This window comes from Trachypithecus francoisi, unplaced genomic scaffold, assembly GCF_009764315.1.
Source record: "Trachypithecus francoisi isolate TF-2019V2 unplaced genomic scaffold, Tfra_2.0 Lachesis_group17, whole genome shotgun sequence".
Lineage (NCBI taxonomy): Eukaryota > Metazoa > Chordata > Mammalia > Primates > Cercopithecidae > Trachypithecus > Trachypithecus francoisi.
Genome location: NW_022681462.1, coordinates 86995487 through 87014138, shown reverse-complemented (window position 1 = coordinate 87014138; position 18652 = coordinate 86995487). Strand labels below are relative to the sequence as shown.

Here is an 18652-nt window from a genome sequence, read left to right as displayed (position 1 = left end):
TAATTTTCTGCATCTTTTAAAGCTCCAGTAAAATGGTTCATTTCCCAGTTTACTTGCAGAGCCTAGCCTGTCCTCTCCAGGTGCTAGCCAGTATGTGTTTACACTTTTGGGGGAGTTCTCTTAGTGGGTGTCGTCTTTGACCCACCTCAGCTATAAATACTCTAGACCAAGATCTTTTATATGCCCCATAGTGGGCACCTGAAATAGTCCTTGATGCCATATTTAGTTATCTTATTGGTGTCACAGGAGAAAATATGCATATGTCTTTTATGCAGGCTGACTTCTAAGAAATTATTATAGACATTTGTGTCATCAAAGAAAGCCAGGAACCAAGACATTCTGAAGGAAATACCTTCTGGCTGGTCTAGTCCCACAGTAGAGGTGAGCACAGGGACTTTGGGTGACTAAAATGCAAGGCAGTTCCTTTCTCTTATTTTCTGCATCCTAAACCTCTGCTTCTTCATTAACTCCTCCACCCTCAGCAAAGGAATACAGCCAGGATTTCTTGGAGACAAAAAAGGTAGATCATATAGCCAAGATGACATGGCCTCATAGCATATATATGACACCATGTGACATGTATCAGTGGGTCTATGAGGAACACTAGCAGTACCTGTTACCAGCCCCTCCCTCCTCAATCTTGAAACAATTCCAAGTCATCACTGATAGAAAACCCTATTGGCTGAGTGCAGTGATTTAAACCCGTAATCCCAACACTTTGGGAGGCTGAGGAGAGAAGATAGCTTGAGGCCAGGAGTTCGAGACCAGCCTGGGCAACATAGTGAGATTCCCCTATCTCTATTTTTTTTAAAAATAATAAATAAATGCTTAAAAAAAAGAATAACCCCAACTATGGCCAGGAGTTTTTCTCACCCTATACCAACTGAAAGAAAAATGTTTGAGGCTGGACGCAATGGCTCACACCTGTAGTTCCAGCACTTTGGGAGGCTGAGGCAGGAGGATCACAAAGTCAGAAGGTTGAGACCATCCTGGCTAACATGGTGAAACCCCGTCTCTACTAAAAACACAAAAAATTAGCCAGGTGTGGTGGCGGGCGCCTGTAGTCCCAGCTACTCAGGAGGCTGAGGCAGGAGAATGGTGTGAACCCAGGAAGCAGAGCTTGCAGTGAGCCGAGATCACCCACTGCACTCCAGCCTGGGCAATAGAGTGAGACAGTGTCTCAAAAAAAAAAAAAGGTTGAGCACATTGCCCCAGGCTCCTCTGACCTATACATAACCTATACCAATAAGTGGGTTGATTGTAAAACCTAACTGGTGTTTGTGGTCAGTTACAATAAATGTTGATGAAATAAGCACTATATGTGGAAAGAAGTTCAGAATCATACATTCTTCCCAAAAGTAATTCCTCAATGTAAATCAGAACAAATCTAGGTGAAACTCAGCAGTGTATGTGAAAACAAGCTCAGAATCACACATTGTTTTCACAAGGAACTTCCCAGTGTGAGTTAGTATATGACTTCAAGCCCTTAATACACCTTTATTTGTTTGGATGCACAAAGTGTTCTGTTTCCATCTGGGTGAGTGGAGCTCATCCCTCTGGCTGTAGTCTAAACAAAGATTGCAAGAGCACATAAGGTGCTCAAATTCCACATCTGATTGCTAAGCTACAAGATTTGGAGCCTATATTTCTTTAGTTATGCAGAGGAGGATTCTGAGCCTGAGATGAGTGGCAGGTAATATCTACTTTGCAGGGTTGCTTAGAGGATCGATGGTAATAATTTAAAAGTATATACAGCCAGGCACAGTGGCTCACACCTGTAATCCCATCAGTTTGAGAGGCCAAGGCAGGTAGATCACTTGAGGTCAGGAGTTCAAGACCAGCCTGGTCAGTATGACAAAACCCTGTCTCTACTAAAAATACAAAATTTAGCCAGGCGTTGTGGTGAGCATGAGAATCATTTGAACCCAGGAGGCGGAGGTTGCAGTGAGCCAAGATTGTGCCACTGCATTCCAACCTGATGACAGAGCGAGACTTCATCTCAAATAAATAAAAAAATAAAAAAGTATGTAGAACAAGGCCCAGCATGTAAAATGTTCACATTGTAGCTATTATATTTATCACTCGCCTAGCCACTTGGAACCCGGCTTCCTTTCCACTCTTTCCCAGGGGCAACTGGCTTGTGTGGTCCACAGAGCACTTCCTACCTAAAATAAGGATGGACAGGAGTTTGTCAAGCACAGAGCCTTTATTTTACATATTTCCAAAAAGGACATTGTTTAAGTGAGCAGCCAACAGAATTTATAAGAGAGAAAGTGACAGCAAAGGTAACTGGCTCAAGTCCCTCTGTGTACGCCATGTACATTTCATGTCTGAGCACCTTGTGTATGTGGCTTAAGTGAAGGTAAGGCAGTGTAGATTGTGCGAACAAGAGATCTGTGTTCTGTCATCAGGAAAGGCTACTACATGCATCACACAAAATGCACAACCTGAAATGCTTCAATCTGCAACCGAAGTTTCCTCAAGCAAGGATTTGCGTGAACACTGACGAACACATACAGAGCAACTTGGGCAGAGAGAATGGATGATGCCGTGGGGCAGTGAGGTTAGCACACTGATCAAGAGCCCCAAATGGGAGGAGCCGTCCCAGTGGCAGAGCAGGCTAGGAGGGTGAGCAGCAGCCATCTCCAGCCACCTTGAGTTCCTTCCTGCCTTCACTCTAAGTTGAGCAGCTCCACGTCAAAGATGAGGGTGGCATTGGGAGGGATGACACCGGGGTGGCCCGTGGCTCCATATGCCACATCAGGGGTGCAGGTCAGCTTCGCCCTCTGCCCCAAGCTCATCTAGCAGGGATGGGGGCAGATGGGGAGAGGAGAAAGAGGACGCAGCTTGATTTAAAAGAAAAAAGTTAGATGGCTATGGCATTTTCCCAAACCATCCTCAATGTTAACTCTGAAGATCTCAGATGAATTTTAGATGGGATACATTGAAATTTTGCTAAGAGCTGTAACAAATGCAGATTCTGCTTCAGCAGAAATGTGACTGTGGGGCAGTAACCCTCACAGATGTTCTCAAATTCATGCATCTGACAAACATTACTGGTTATTCAATTTGTATATGACTGAAACACTTTCATTTGTTCATAGTTCACCCTCTTCCAAAGAATAGGCCTCTTTAGGAAAGAGGGTATATGAATAGCACATGTAAATACTCAAGTAGGTGACAGGAGCAGTTCATTAAAGTGGTTTAGAGACTAGAGTCACCAGCAAGGTGGCAAGGGGGACCTACTGTGGCCAACCATGGTGGTTCACACCTGTAATCCCAGCACTTTGGGAGACCAAGGTGGGCGGATCACTTGAGTCTAGAAGTTCAAGACCAGCCTGGCTAATACGGCAAAACCCTGTCTCTACTAAAAAATACAAAAAGGCCGGTGTGGTGGCTCATGCCTGTAATCCCAGCACTTTGGGAGGCCGAGGCAGGTGGATCACCTGAGGTCAAGGAGCTGGAGATAAGCCTGGCAAACATGGTGAAATCCCATCTGTACTAAAAATACAAAAATTAGCCGGGCAGATGGTGACGGTGCACACCTGTAATCCCAGCTACTTGGGAGGCTGGGGCAGGAGAATTGCTTGAACCTGGGAGGTGGAGGTTGCAGTGAACCGAGATTGTGCCACTGCACTCCAGCCTAGGCAACAGAGTGAGACTACGTCTCAAAAAAAAAAAAAAAAGTAGCTGGGCATGGTGGCAGGTGCCTGTAATCCCAGTTACTTGGGTGGCTGAGGCAGGAGAATTGCTTGAATCCAGGAGGTGGAGGTTGCAGTGAGCTGAGATTGCGCCACTGCACTCCAGCTTTGGTGACAGAGTGAGACTCTGTCTAAAAAAAAAACACCAAAAACAAGACCTATTGTAAGGGAGCATTATAAGGACTTCACAGACAGACCAAGGAAGAAGAGCTTGAACCAGGGCTCATCACGGCAGTTGTTGAGAACCCGCTCAGCATTAGTAGGACAATTGGTGAAATTTAAATCTATTTTTGAATTTTGAATAATCAAAAATTTGAATAAGTAAGTAATATTGTATCATTGTGAATGTCCTGGTTTTGATAATTGTACTATGGTTATACAAGAAGGGGAAGCTGAATAGAGTATAGAAGAACTCTGTACTATTTCTGTAATATTTTTGTAAGTCTGAAATTCTTTCCAAAAAAGCAAAAAAGCAAAAAATATTTTTGGCCTACTCCACCCCAACTCTTCCACCACCTCAGTCCCAGACAACTGGTAGACCTCAGCTAGTTTATTTTTTTGTTTTGTTGCCCATCGCCTGGGCTAGAGTACAGTGGCACAATCTCTGCTCACTGCAACCTTCACCTCCCAGGTTCAAGTGATTCTCCTGTCGCAGCCTCCCAAGTAGCTGCGATTACAGGCATTTCAGCAGGGATGGGGTTATACCATGTTGGTGAGTCTGGTCTTGAACTCCTGGCCTCAAGTGATCTGCCACACTTGGCCTCCCAAAGTGCTGGGATTACAGGCATGAGTCACCATGCCTGGCCCTCTCAGCTAGTTCTAAGCAAGCCTAGGGGATGTGCTTGGGATGAGTGCTCCCAGGGACACAAAAGAGTCATGCTGGCAAGGAGAGGGGTGGGGACACAAAGCCAGGTGGGGACACAAAGCCAGCAGGGGACACCAGATGGCGTTGCCATGCCCTGGCGGTAGAGTCCAAACAGTAGTGGTCTGTGAGTGGGTGAAGGTGGAGGTGGACGGCAGAGTGCTGAGCCCAGATCCCCAAGTCCCCAGATCTCCTTTAATGTGAATTCTCACCTACCTGGGCTGCGCCCTCTTCAAAACCTTTGATGACTTCCTGTTTGCCAATTCTGAACTTAAAAGGTTTGTTTCTGTCTCTGGATGAATCAAATTTCTTCCCATTTTGGAGCATTCCTGTCAAAGCAAGAGTCGGGTGCAACAGAGCTGTGGTCATGAGTTAACTCCCAGTTCACACTCCACATGTCTAAAATGGAATGCCTTTTCTGCACACACCTGTTCCTCTTCCAATCCTCCCCATCCATCCTGTTGCCCAGGCAGGAAATCTGGACACTTCCCTCTGCCTCACCCCCACATACTACCTATCACTAAGTCGTCCATATCTTTGTAATCCACCTATTTTCTTCATTTCTATTTTATTTATTTATTTATTTATTTATTTGAGACGGAATCTTGCTATGTCACCCAGGCTGGAGTGCAGTGGCACGATCTCAGCTCACTGCAACCTCCGCTTCCCGGGTTCAAGCGATTCTCCTGCCTCAGCCTCCCACATTGCTGGGATTACAGGCACCCACCACCACACCCGGCTGATTTTTGTATTTGTAGTAGAAATGGGATTTCGCCATGTTGGCCAGGCTGGTCTTGAACTCCTGACCACAGCACCTGCATCAGCCTCCCAAAGTGTTGGGATTACAGGCCTGAGCCACTGCTCCTGGCCTTTTCTTTGCTTCTGTTACCACCACTAAGTAACCAGCTTATTTCACCTGTACACAGGAAGAACCTCCTAACTGGTCTTTTTGATCCTCTTTTACCCGCCTCCATTTCATTCTTCACTTGGCATCCAGACTGATTTATTTTTCTTTAAACACAAATCTGATTCTATTACTCCTGCTTAAAATACTTCAATAGCTCCCCAGGGCAGAATTCAAATGCCTACCTTGCATACAGGCACTTCACGATCCAGCTCTTGCCTGCTTATAATCCTCTCTGTTCTCCCCTTCCTTCCCTTCCCTCTATGTCCTATTCAGGTCATGCCTTTCTCAAATTCCTCTGCATTTTTCAACTTTTTTTTTTTTTGAGTCGGAGTCTCCCTCTGTTGCCCAGGCTGGAGTGCAGTGGTATTATCTCGGTTCATTGCAACCTCCACCTACCAGGTTCAAGGGATTTTCCTGCCTCAGCTTCCTGAGTAGTTGGGACTACAGGTACCTGCCACCACGCCCGCTAATTTTTTTCATATTTTTAGTAGAGATGGGGTTTTGCCATATTGGCCAGGCTAGTCTCAAACTCCTGACCTCAGGTAATCTGCCCACCTTGGCCTCCCAAAGTGCTGGGATTACAGATGTGAGCTATGCCCAGCCAGACTTTTCAACTTTTTTATGTCACTTCCTCTGCCTAAAGGTCTGTTTTCCCAGCTATTCCAGCTTCAGGATGAGTCCTCACATAAGGTTCCTAAGGTTTCTTAAGTTTTCTCTCCAAAAGGCAAAACCCAAAGATTGCATCATCCCCTACTGCAGGAAACAGTGTAAGGTGACCTAGCTGGTCAGAGGTGGCCTCCAGACTCTGTACTAATAGGGCTGTTTGAAACCAGAACCCCCCCCCCGAGGTGCTGGTCCAGCAGTTCCGGGTCCCCCAGCTTCTGCTTCAGAAGCCTTGTCATCCCCATGTCCACATGTCATCTCAGTTCAGCAACCCAAGGCCCAACAGCTATTTTCAGTTCTTCTGTGACTCTGACTCAAAGATCAGACCTTCCGTAAATGATGCGGTTCCATGACTGCTCCCGGCAGTCCCTGGACCACCACAAAAGGCCGTTTGGGACTAGAAAAAGACCTTGCTCGTATGTCCAGAGACTGGGTTTTGACTTTACTCTGGCACTAACTCATTGTGTGACATTGGGCAAATCACTTCCTCTTCCAGGGCCTCAGATGTGTCATGTTTAACATAGGAAGCGCGGCCAGCTTAGTGTTGGAGCATCTATGTTGCCACTTCCTAATTCCTTCAACTAAAATGTATATTAGAGAAACAGACTTATTTAACTACTGTCTCAGTAGAATACATTAGGCTTTTGCCCTGGGTACTAAATGAGGCAAAGGAGAAAACCCTTCTGGCTACACAGAGGTACATGCAGGTGGATGCTAACAAGATCAAATACAATCTCGTGCATTTGCTAAGGTTGCTAAGATATTCAAATACACAAAGATACTTGTGCATGCTCACATGCACTTATGCACTCACACTCAGGAGAAAAGCCCTGGTGGCCAAACAGATGCTAAGAAAATATTTAGATACACAGATCTACATACATTCACACAGATACATACCTGTACAAATATGCACATGGATATGCACACACACGCACACATTCACATACTATTTATACACCGACTTTCTTTTCTCATTCCTTAGTTTCCTCAGGTTTTATGTGACTTAATCTACTTTGGATAAATAACTTCAGTTATCTATTGCTACAAGTTCAGCCAAAACCATACAGTCTAGAAACAGACCCACTTACACGGTGATTTGATTGGATAAAGATGCCACTGCAATGCAGCAAATAAAGGATTTTTTTTTTTTTTGCATTAAAGTTGTTGAGTCAACAGTATATTCATATGGGAAAAAAAATGAACCTTAACCCCTACCAAATCCACACACAAAAAAGTCAATTCCAGATGAATCATAAACCTAAATATGAAAGAATAATAAAGCTTCTACAAGACAATAAATAGAAGGATATCTTCATGACCCAGAGACAACGATTTCTTTTTTTTTTTTTTCTGAGATGGAGTCTTATCTCTGTCACCCAGGCTAGAGTGCAGCGGCTCGATCTCAGCTCACTGCAACCTCCACCTCCCGGGTTGTTCAAGAGATTCTCCTGTCTCAGCCTCCCAAGTAGCTGGGATTACAGGCATGCACCACCATGCTTGGCTAATTTTTGTATTTTTAGTAGAGACAGGGTTTCACCATGTTGGCCAGGCTGGTCTCAAACTCCTGACCTCAGGTGATCCACCCACCTTGGCCTCCCAAAGTGCTGGGATTACAGGCATGAGCCACCGCACCTGGCCTGACAAAGATTTCTTAAACTGAACACAGAAAGCACTAACCATAAAGGAAAAGATTGATAAGTCAGACTTCATCAAAATTAGGAATTTCTGTTCAGGTCAGGTGCAGTGGCTCACACCTGTAATACTAGCACTTTGGGAGGCCAAGGTAGGAGGATCACTTGAGCCCAGGAGTTCGAGACCATCCTGGGCAACATAGGGAGACCGCCCTCTCTACAGAAAAATTAAAAATTAGCCAGATGGCCGGGCCCCGTGGCTCACACCTGCAATCCCAACACCTTGGGAGTGAGATCCTATCTCAAAAACAAAAAAGAAAGAAAAAAAATTTTAAAAAGAAAGAAAATAAGAAAAAATAAACAATAAAAAAAGGACTTCTATTCAAAAGCTACTATTAAGAGAGTAAAAAGGCAAGCCACCGTGTGGGAGAAGATGTTTGGGATAGATATAACCAACAAAAGACTCATATCCAAAACATATACAAAACTCCTATAAATCAACAAGAAAAAGACAACCGGCCAGGCACCGTGACTTACACCTATAATCCCAGCATTCTGGGAGGCCGAGGCAGGTGGACCACCTGAGGTCAGGAGTTTGAGACCAGCCTGGCCAACATGGCGAAACCCTGTCTCTACCAAAAACCCAAAAATTAGCTCGGCATGGTGGCTCGTGCCTGTAATCCCAGCTACTCAGGAGGCTGAGGCAGGAGAATCACTTGAACCTGGGAGGTGTAGGTTGCAGCGAGTGAAGATCGCACCATTGCACTCCAGCCTGAGCAACAAGAGTGAAACTCCGTTTCAAAAAAATAAAAAGAAAAAGACAACCTAATTTTTTTTTTTTTTTTTTTTTTTTTGAGGCGGAGTCTCGCTCTGTCGCCGGGACTGGAGTGCAGTGGCCGGATCTCAGCTCACTGCAAGCTCCGCCTCCCGGGTTCACACCATTCTCCTGCCTCAGCCTCCCGAGTAGCTGGACTACAGGCGCCTGCCACCTCGCCGGCTAGATTTTGTATTTTTAGTAGAGACGGGGTTTCACCGTGTTAGCCAGGATGGTCTCGATCTCCTGACCTCGTGATCCGCCCGTCTCGGCCTCCCAAAGTGCTGGGATTACAGGCTTGAGCCACCGCGCCCGGCAACAACCTAATTTTTTTAATGGGCAAAATTAGAGCAGTCTAAAGAGGATATCCAAATGGCCAGCAGGCACATGAAAAAGTGCTCAACGTCATTCATCATCAGGGAAACACAAATTAAAACCACAATGACCAGCCTGGCCAACATGGCAAAACCCCGTCTCTACAAAAAATACAAAAATTAGCTGGGTGTGGTGGTGTGCACCTGTAATCCCAGCTACTTGGGAGGCTGAAGCACAAGAATCGCTTGAACCCGGGAGGCAGGGTTGCAGTGAGCCGAGATCTTACCACTGCACTCCAGCCTTGGTGAAAGAGCAAGACCTTGTCTAAAAAAAAAAACCACAATGAAATGGTACTGAATACTCACTAAAGCAGGCCAAAACCAAAACAAAGCCTGGCGTGGTGGCTCATTCCTGTAATCCCAGCACTTAGGGAGGCTGAGGCAGGCAGATCACCTGAGGTCAAGGGTTTGAGACCAGCCTGGCCAATATGGTGAAACCCCGTCTCTACTAGAAATACAAAAATTAACCGGGTATGGTGGCAGGTGCCTGTAATCCCAGCTACTCGGGAGGCTGAGGCAGGAGAATCACTTGAACCCAGGAGGCAGAGGTTGCAGTGAGCCAAGACTGTGCCATTTCTCTCCAGCCTGGGCAACACAGACTCTGTCTCAAAAAAAGAAAAAATAAATAAACAAAACAAAACCTGACAATACCAAGTGTTGGGGAGGACACAGGGTAACTGGCATTCTCCTACACAGCTGCCTAGAGTGGAAATTGGCACAATGACTTTGAAAAGCTGTCAGACAATACTGCTAATGCTGAGTCTAGGTACCCCACTTCCAGGTATATACCCAACAGCAACATGCACATATGTTTGTACACGTGTACACTAAGAGATGCCTGCAAGACTGATCAAAGTGACACTGTTTGTAATAAATAAAAACTATGAACAACCAAAATGTTCATCAGTGGTAGAGAGGATACATAAATTGCAACATACTCATACATTAAAATACTGTAGAGGAATAAACCACTCTGGATATATCTCACAGACATAATATTGAGTGAAATAAGCCAAACACAAAAGAGTACATATGCTATGGTTCCATTAAGATGAAGTTCAAAAATAGGCAAAACCAATCCATGGAGACAAAAGTCAGAGTAATAGTTGCCAGCCAGGCACAGTGGCTCACACCTGTAATCCCAGCACTAGGAGGCCATGGTGGAAGGATCACTTGCATACAGGAGTTCAAGACCAGCCTGGACAACATAGTGAGACCCTCATCTCTACAAGAAATTTTTTTTTTTTTTTTTTTGAGGCGGAGTCTCGCTCTGTCGCCCGGACTGGAGTGCAGTGGCCAGATCTCAGCTCACTGCAAGCTCCGCCTCCCGGGTTTATGCCATTCTCCTGCCTCAGCCTCCCGAGTAGCTGGGACTACAGGCGCCCGCCACCTCGCCCGGCTAGTTTTTGTATTTTTAGTAGATACGGGGTTTCACCGTGTTAGCCAGGATGGTCTCAATCTCCTGACCTCGTGATCCGCCCGTCTCGGCCTCCCAAAGTGCTGGGATTACAGGCTTGAGCCACCGCGCCCGGCCCTCTACAAGAAATTAAAAATTAGCCAGGCATGGTGGCTGGTGTCTGTGGTCCCAGCTAGTCAGGAGACTGAAGCAGGAGGATCACTTGAGCCCGAGAGGTCGAGGCTGCAGTGAGCTGTGATCACCACTGCACTCAGTCACAGAGTGAGACCCTGTCTCAAAACAACAACAACCACAACAAACCAGAAAAACAATGATAGCTACCTTTAGGGAGGTGAAATGACCGGAAGAAGGCATCAGGGGGACTTTTGGGGATGCTGGTAATGTTCTATGCTTCTCTGAGTGGTAGTTACCTAAGTGTGATCACTTTGAAAAAATTCATTGACCTGGACATCTTACATTATGTTCTCTACTATATTTATATTTAAGTTAAAAGTTTCCCAAAAGTCCCAGAGTCTCCTGCTGTGTTTGATAAGACAGTCTTTCCCAAGACCAGAGCTGCTGCCCTATGTATGTATTGTGAAAGGACTTTGCAAAAGGATGTTGTGGTTTCAGTAACTTGATAAATACTGGTCTGTCTACAACATGTAAAATTGTTAAATCAATTACACAGGTCAGAGGCCCCAGAGGACCCACGGTAATTAGGCCACATCACCAGGAGATAAAACATGGTCCAGCCCACTGACATCAGCGACCAGCAACACAACTGCTGAAAACATCCACATTGTCTGCGTAGAATTAACCTTGTGCTTCACACTGGCTCACAGAACTGCTAAAAATGGCCCCATCTGAATATGTCCTAGGAATTAACCTGGCCTTGCTGTCTGCTAAGTGGCTGTCATCGAGTTTGCCACTTTAGGAAGCAGGTCACAAGGCAGGGTGCTCACCCCCCTTGGAACAAACACCTGCTCATGATCTTCCTGCCAGCAGTCCTGAGGAACTCGCTCTACCTCAGCTGCAGATAAAGAGCATCCAACAGGGATCAGTCCCGCTCTGGACTCCCCCAGCACCCAGAGACAAGCACTGCCATCACCCGACACCTCAAATGGCATCAGAGCCTCTGGGTGACTTGCCTGTCCTCTCCCCTCCTCTTCTTCTCTAATGATACTGCAGGATAGAGAGAGAGTCTGCTGGGAGCTCTAGGAGGGATTTCTAAATATCAGACAGACCCAGCAGGGACAGGGGCTCCACCATGCCTGCAACAGAAGGAAGGGGACTGAAGGTGTTTGACTCACCTAGAAGCTGGCACCATGGATGGCCCTTGCTGGTAGAAGAGGGAAAGAATTGGCCTTCCAAGCCTCCTTTATCAATCCCACTAGACTGGCTGGGAGGAGTAAGGGATGGCTGGTCACAGGGAGACCCTGCTGCCTTGGGCTTTAGGTCTGATTCAGAGGCAGGCACCTCTGGAGAGAAGCTCAGAGGACAGCCCTGCCTTGGAAGAGGCAGGACTGGGCTGGGGGCTAAGGGGGTGAGACTTACCTGTGTAGTGCACCACACACGTCTGGCCCTTCTTGGGAAATGTCCTTCCTGCAGGGAGACATGAGGGCAGATGAAGGAGTAAGGTATTAGAAAAACACCTGTGACATTAAGTATAATCCTGACCAAGAGCTCCAGCCTGCATTCCCCTCCACGCCATGCAGATGCCTGTGGCACTAGTTCTGGCTCCTGGCCCTGTACGAGCCAGAATGAATCACATCACCTCTCTGGCCTGGATTTACTTTACCCCCTGAGTTTTCTCAACTCTGCTCTCCCCTGGGCTTTCCCACCACCCACCTCCACTTTCTTTGATTGCCCCTTTTACTTCACATCATCCACTCCACAGACATTTACAGTTGGCCTCCTATGTGCCAGGCCTGGACCAGACTTCAGACATGCAGAACAATGTATAAACTCATGAGGAAGGTAGGGAAACAGATACACAAATACCAGATAACAATGCAGATTATAATCCATCCATCAAGGATGAATAAACAGAATCATTTACAAGTATTTGCTGAGAGGCCAGGCATGGTGGCTCACGTCTGTAATCCCAGCACTCTGGGAAGCTGAGGCGTGAGGATCACTTGAGCCCAGGCGTTCTGGATCACCCTGGGTAACATAGGGAGACCCCATCTCTAAAAAAAAAAAAAAGAAATTCTTTTCAATTAGCCAGGTGTGATGCTGCACACCTATAGCCCCAGCTACTCAAGAGGCTGAAGTGGAAGGATTGTTTGACCCCAGGAGGTCAAGGCTGCAGTGAGCTGTGTTCATGCTACTGCACTCTAGCCTGGGTGACAGAGTAAGAGCCTGTCTCAACAAACAAACAAACAAAACAAAACAAAACTACAAATATTTACTGAGTACCTATGGGGTGCCATGCCTGTGCCTGATCACAGGGATACAGCAGTGAACACTACAAACAAGATCTCTATCCCTGTTCTTTTAGAGTTTACTTTTTTTTTTTTAAGAGTAGGGGTCTCGGCCGGGCGCGGTGGCTCAAGCCTGTAATCCCAGCACTTTGGGAGGCCGAGACGGGCGGATCACGTGGTCAGAGATCGAGACCATCCTGGCTAACACAGTGAAACCCCGTCTCTACTAAAAATACAAAAACTAGCCGGGCGAGGTGGCGGGCGCCTGTAGTCCCAGCTACTGGGGAGGCTGAGGCAGGAGAATGGCGTAAACCCGGGAGGCGGAGCTTGCAGTGAGCTGAGATCTGGCCACTGCACTCCAGTCCGGGCGACAGAGCGAGACTCCGCCTCAAAAAAAAAAAAAAAAAAAAAAAAAAAAAAAAAGAGTAGGGGTCTCATTGTGTCATCCAGGCTGGAGTACAATAGCATTATCTTGGCTCAGTGCAGCCTTGACCTCATGGGCTCAAGCAATCTTTCTGCCTCTGCTTTCTGAGTAGCTGGGACTGCAAGTGCATGCTGCCATGCCCAGCTAATTAAAAAAAAAAAAAAATTTTGTAGAGACAGGGTCTTGACATGTTGTCCAGGCTGGCCTTGAACTCCTGGGCTCAAGAGCTCCTCCCGTCTCAACCTCCCAAAGTGCTGAGATTATAGGCATGAGCCACCACACCTGCCATGGACTTTATATTCTAATGGACAGAGACAATACTTAAATATGCAAAACAATTATGGATTATGAGGAATACTCTAAAGAAAACACACACAATGATGTGTTAAAGGGAGATGCAGTGGGACAGACCATTTCAGACAGGGTGGTCCAGGATGGCCTCTTGAAGGTGCCCCTGGAGCTAGGACTTGAAGGATGAGCAAAATACTGGGAATTAGCACTTGGGGAAGGAGTAACAAGTGCACAGAATCAATACATTTGCAGCGAGCGAGGAGGCTAGGTGGAAAGAAGGGAGGGAGGAGAGAGGTGGGAAGGAGATGGATCATACAGGGCTTGCAGAGCCGGATTTCATACTAAGTGCAATAGGAAACCACTGGAGAGTTTTAAGCCAGAGAATGACATAATCCGAATTAAGATTTTATAACATCACTCTGACTGCTATGTGTAGGATGGACAGTTAGGCGTCTGTTGCAATAATCCAGACAAGAAATCAATGATAGCTTGATTTAAGGTGGTGGCAGCAGAGAAGAGAGTGAAATAGACTGGAGACATATTTTGGAAGCAGAGCTGACAGGGCATGCAATCAAATTGGAAATGGGGTCCAGGATGAGGACAAAGGAGACAACAAGAACGATGCTTGGGTTTTCTGTTTGGGCAACTGGATGAATAGTGGAACTATTTCCTGAGATAGGGAAGACGGGAGGAACAGATTTGTGCGGGTGGCAATCTTGAGATGCCTATTAGACATCTGAGTTTATATTGCAAGTAGGCAGATGAAGAGTCTGCACTGGAGGTATAAATTTGGCTGGAATTTAAAGCTATGGGGCTGGATAACAAAGCCTAGGGAAGGCTAACCACAGAGCCAACATTTAGAGGACTCTATGGGAGCCTGGAGGAGGGAGCAGCTAACTGACTGCAGAAGTCAAGGAAAATATCATAGAGGAGAGAATGGCGAAGCCAGGTCTTGAAAGACAAGTAAGAATTTGCCAGAGGAAGTAAAAAAACACCATCTGGGAAGAGGGAATGACAAGTAACATGTTCAAAGGCCTTCAGTCCAGCAATAGCGGGAACCCTGTCTGTTTCAACGCTGTCACCTTAGGGCCTAGCACACACGTTCAATAAATATTTGCTGAACAAGTGGTGTGTTCGACAACTTGCAGGCAGCTTGGGAAAGCTGGAGAAAAAGTTGGTGGTGGGCTCAGGACAGGTGGTGAGAGATGAAGCTCTAGACCACAGCACCAAAGGCCTCTCTGCCTGGGGGAGAGGGAAGAATCATTAAAACATCTTCTACCTGAGGGAGGGGCATGGTCAAATATGCATTTGTTTTCTTTTTCTTTTCTTTTTTCTTTCTTTTTTGAGACGAGTCTCACTCTGTCACCCAGGCTGGAGTGCAGTGGCACAATTGGCTCACTGCAACCTCTGCCTCCTGGGTTCAAGCCATTCTCCTGCCTCAGCCTCCCCAGTAGCTGGGATTACAGACATGCACCACCAAGCCTAGCTAATTTTTGTATTTTTAATAGAGACGGGTTTCACCATGTTGGTCAGGCTGGTCTTGAACTCCTGACCTCGTGATCCGCCCGCCTCGGCCTCCCAAAGTGCTGGGATTATAGGCATGAGCCACCGCATTTTAAGAAGAATCCTCAGGCTATGATGTAGAAAGGGAGTGAATATGAGATTGGGGATGAGATTGAAGGCAGGGAGGAGAGGCTGAAGATGGGGAGATTAACTCAGGGGCTGCTGGGGGATGAAAAGGCCTCAGGAGATGCTTTCTGGGACCCAGCATCAAGGTTTCCTGCGTGGGCAAAGAATTCTGTATCCCAGGGGATATCCGAAGTAGTGGTTGGGATTGGACAAGGAATATGGCCTGGAGCCAAGAAGTTCTCCAATTTCCTGGGGAGGGGAGCTGTTCATATTAATAATATCTGATATGAAGTTTGCCCAGCAAACCCTGCAGACAATGGGAGCTTTGGTATGAATTAAATTTCAAGAAATAAAGAAATGGCTATTCCTTGCACACCCAGACCCAGTAATACAAGGGCTTGGGAAAGTGAGACAAGGAAGGGGGATAAGGACGATCACTTAGGGGAGAAGGTGGGAAGCGCGAGTTCTGTTTTGGACTTGCTGACTAGGGAGCACCTTGGGACCTCCAGGGAGAGGTCTGGCCGCAGGTCGCAGGGCCGGGCTTAGAAGCTTCAATGTGGAGGCCATGGGAGTGGACAGGGTGGCCAGGGAGTCTGAACGCGGCGGGAGGATAAAGCGAGATCCGGAAGCCGGCAAGGGAGCTCTTCCCCCTTTCCCAGCCTGGGTCTGTCCCTACAGCCGCTCACAGCCCGGCCCACAGGGAAGCGACCGACGGGAGGCCCGGCGGGCGACGCGCTAGGAGGAGGTCCCGGAGCAGCGGAGACCCGAGAGCAGGTCCTGCTTTCCAGAGCTCGCCGAGCAGGGCAGGGAAAGCTAAGCCGAAACCCAGCCTGGGGTATCAGCAGCAGCGGATAACCGAGCGGTAGCAGCCGCGACAGGGGCAGCCCGGGGTGGTGGGCCGCAGACCCCCGGCTCCGGGCCGCAGACCCCCGCCTCCAGGCTGCCACCTACATTCCCCTAGGTGAGTCGCGGAAGAGGATGGTGGAGGATGGTCTCCTAGACCCCCAAGAATCCCGTCCGGGGTCTCCGCCTGCCCTCCCCATCCAGCCCCCAGACCCTTCAGCACCCTCTGCGCCACCTCGGAATCAGACCCCCGCCCTCCGGGCTCCGCCCGGGGACCCCTCCCCTCCCCCGGCTCCGGAGGGAGCCCGGTACCGTCTCCTGGGGAGATGGTCTCGATCTCCACGCCCATAGCGGTCCCACAGGCCCCGCCTCCGGGGGGGGTCCCTGCTGCTGCCCGACCCCGGCTCTGCTCCGGTCCCGGCCCCGCAGTCGCTCGGGCTCGCCTCCCCGCCGCCACTGCAGAGCCAGAGGAGGTGCGGTTGGAGTCGGGACCTGCGCGGGGAGGGGCCACTGGGAAGGAGGCGGCGGGGCGGAGCCGCGCGGAAAGGTGGGGTCGGCCGGGGCGGGGCCCGGGGGAAGGGACCCAGCCCCGCTGTTAGCGAGCCTGGCCCCGCCTGACGACATTAACCCACTGACCGGGGAGCATGGTAAGCACAACCACATCCTCCATCTATCCATTCATTCGCCCATCCGTCCAACACACATTTATTTAGCATCTAATCTGTACTAAGCTCTGGGAAGTCAGCCCGGTCCTACAGACTTGTGGGGGGTGGGGGGCCGGGGGCAAAGGCCGGCAATTAAACCATTATTTTATTTTTGTTTTTTTTTTTTTTAGAGAGAGGATCTTGCTCTGTCGCCCAGGCTGGAGCCCAGTGGCGCGATCATAGCTCACAGCAACCTCGAACTCTTAGGCTCAAGCGATCCTTCTGCCTCAGCCTCCCAAGTAGCTGGGACTAGAGGCTCGAGCAACCACGCCCAGCTAATTTTTTATTTTTTGTAGAAACAGGGTCTCGCTGTGTTGCTATGTAATGAAACCATCACTTTAATTAGATGCGCTCAGTGCCGTGCTGTTCCGAGCGTTGCGGAAGCACCGAAGAGGTTCCTACCCTCGCTAGGCGTCCTGGATCTGTAGGAGCAGAGCTCGGGGAGGGAGGGAGGACACCAGTCATTGCTGACTCTCCCCTATACCCTTAAACCGCTGTTTGCCATCTCATGTAGTTTTACTCGACGCACATTTATTGGGTACTCAATTTTCAAGGCAAAGAAATGCGCCCTGGGAATACCAATTGAATTAAGACAGGATGGCTGTCTTCCAGGTACTAAATCTGAGAGAGATGGGGACACACAGTTACCGCATGGAGTGATTAGTGCTGTGGAATGAATGAATGAATATGTAAATGAATTCTACTTTGAGTTCCTCCTCCACCTAAAAAGACATTCAGGAATCTAGAAAAATATTTTTTGGAGGAGGTAATATTTGTTTGAAGGGTAATTGGGACTTTTAAAACTTTTTTTCCCCTCGTTATTACCTGCATTGTTCCAAAAATTGATGTGAGGCCGGGCATATCAATTTTTGGAACAATGGCTCACACCTGTAATCTCAACACTGTGGGAGACCGAGGCAGGAGGATTGCCTGAGCCCAGGAGTTCAAGACCAGCCTGGGTAACATAGCAAGATCCCGTCTCTCTCTCTCTCTCTCTCTCTCTCTCTCTCTCTCTCTCTCTCTCTCTCTCTCTCTTTGTTGAGACAGAATCTTCACTCTGTCGCCAGGCTGCAGTGCAGTGGCACAATCTTGGCTCACTGCAACCTCCGCTTCCCGGGTTGAAGCGATTCTCGTCCCTCAGCCTCCCAAGTAGCTGGGATTACAGGCATGAGCTACCAGCGTCCGGCTAATTTTTAAATTTTTAGTAGAGACAGGGTTTCACCATGTTGGCCAGGCTGGTCTCGAACTCTAGACCTCAGGTTATCCGCCCGCCTCGCCTCTCAAAGTGCTGGGATTACAGGCATGCCATCGTTATTTTTAAAAAAAAGAAAAGAAAAGAAAAAGAAAAACATAAAAACTGATGTGAAGGTATGATTCTGCTAAGTGGCACTGGAAGATAGGCATGGGGAGAAAAGCCTGGCAAACGGGCCCAGAATGAGCCCCAAGGGTGTTCTTCCTCCATTTCCCCATCCCCACTCTCCCGGATGCTTAGATCCCAGATGAGGTTGGCTGCATCCCTGAAGGTGGACTGGCTGTGTTGTTCAAGAAAGATGATGGTCAACTGTACTGTGAAGGTCAGGACCTGTAATTCCTCATGCGCTGCTCCGAGATGTGGCCCAGTCTTTCAAGCGTGTAGCTGGTCTAAAGAAGCCTAAGGGATGCACTAATTCCACAGGCTGTGGCCAGAGCAGGCACACTTAGGGTGGTGTAGAACAGGGATTTGTAGCTGGGACAGGCCCATGAAGCGACTTCGGATGAATGCACAATATTTTGTGTACAGATAAGAACATTTTCCTGGACAGATTTTATCAGATTTTAAAGGTTAAGAAGCCGTGTTGATCCTAGGGCTCCTGGACTCCTTAGACAAGAGAACCCAGGAGAAGTGGGGAAAGAGCTCAAGTGCTTAAGGGAGGGAAAATGTGGCGGGCTTGCAGTCTGTGGTTTCACGGGGACTACAACTCCCAGCCATCCACGCGGTAGAGCC

The 18652-nt window shown here is 48.0% G+C and overlaps 1 protein-coding gene across 2 annotated transcripts; it reads right to left on the bottom strand.

The window, feature by feature from the left end:
• Positions 1-2187: 2187 nt before the first annotated feature.
• On the bottom strand, positions 2188-16477 carry FKBP1B (FKBP prolyl isomerase 1B). Of its 2 annotated transcripts, none has more exons than XM_033176414.1 (4): positions 16277-16477; positions 11909-11956; positions 4780-4892; positions 2188-2846 (listed from the first exon to the last, which is right to left on the bottom strand). In XM_033176414.1, exons 1-4 carry the CDS (start codon positions 16311-16313, stop codon positions 2802-2804), a joined length of 243 nt encoding a protein of 80 aa, XP_033032305.1. In that variant the 5' UTR covers positions 16314-16477; the 3' UTR covers positions 2188-2801. The 2 variants fall into 2 exon arrangements, with proteins under 2 accessions (XP_033032305.1, XP_033032304.1); XM_033176413.1 differs by having other exon boundaries at positions 2188-2801.
• Positions 16478-18652: the final 2175 nt, after the last annotated feature.

Coding starts and splice junctions, on each gene's coding strand:
- FKBP1B (XM_033176413.1), bottom strand. CDS start 16,313: ATGGGCGTGGAGATCGAGACCATCTCCCCAGGAGACG. Junction 11,957..16,276: donor GACCATCTCCCCAGGAGACG/GTACCGGGCTCC, acceptor GTCTCCCTGCAG/GAAGGACATTTCCCAAGAAG. Junction 4,893..11,908: donor GTGTGTGGTGCACTACACAG/GTAAGTCTCACC, acceptor TTGCTTTGACAG/GAATGCTCCAAAATGGGAAG.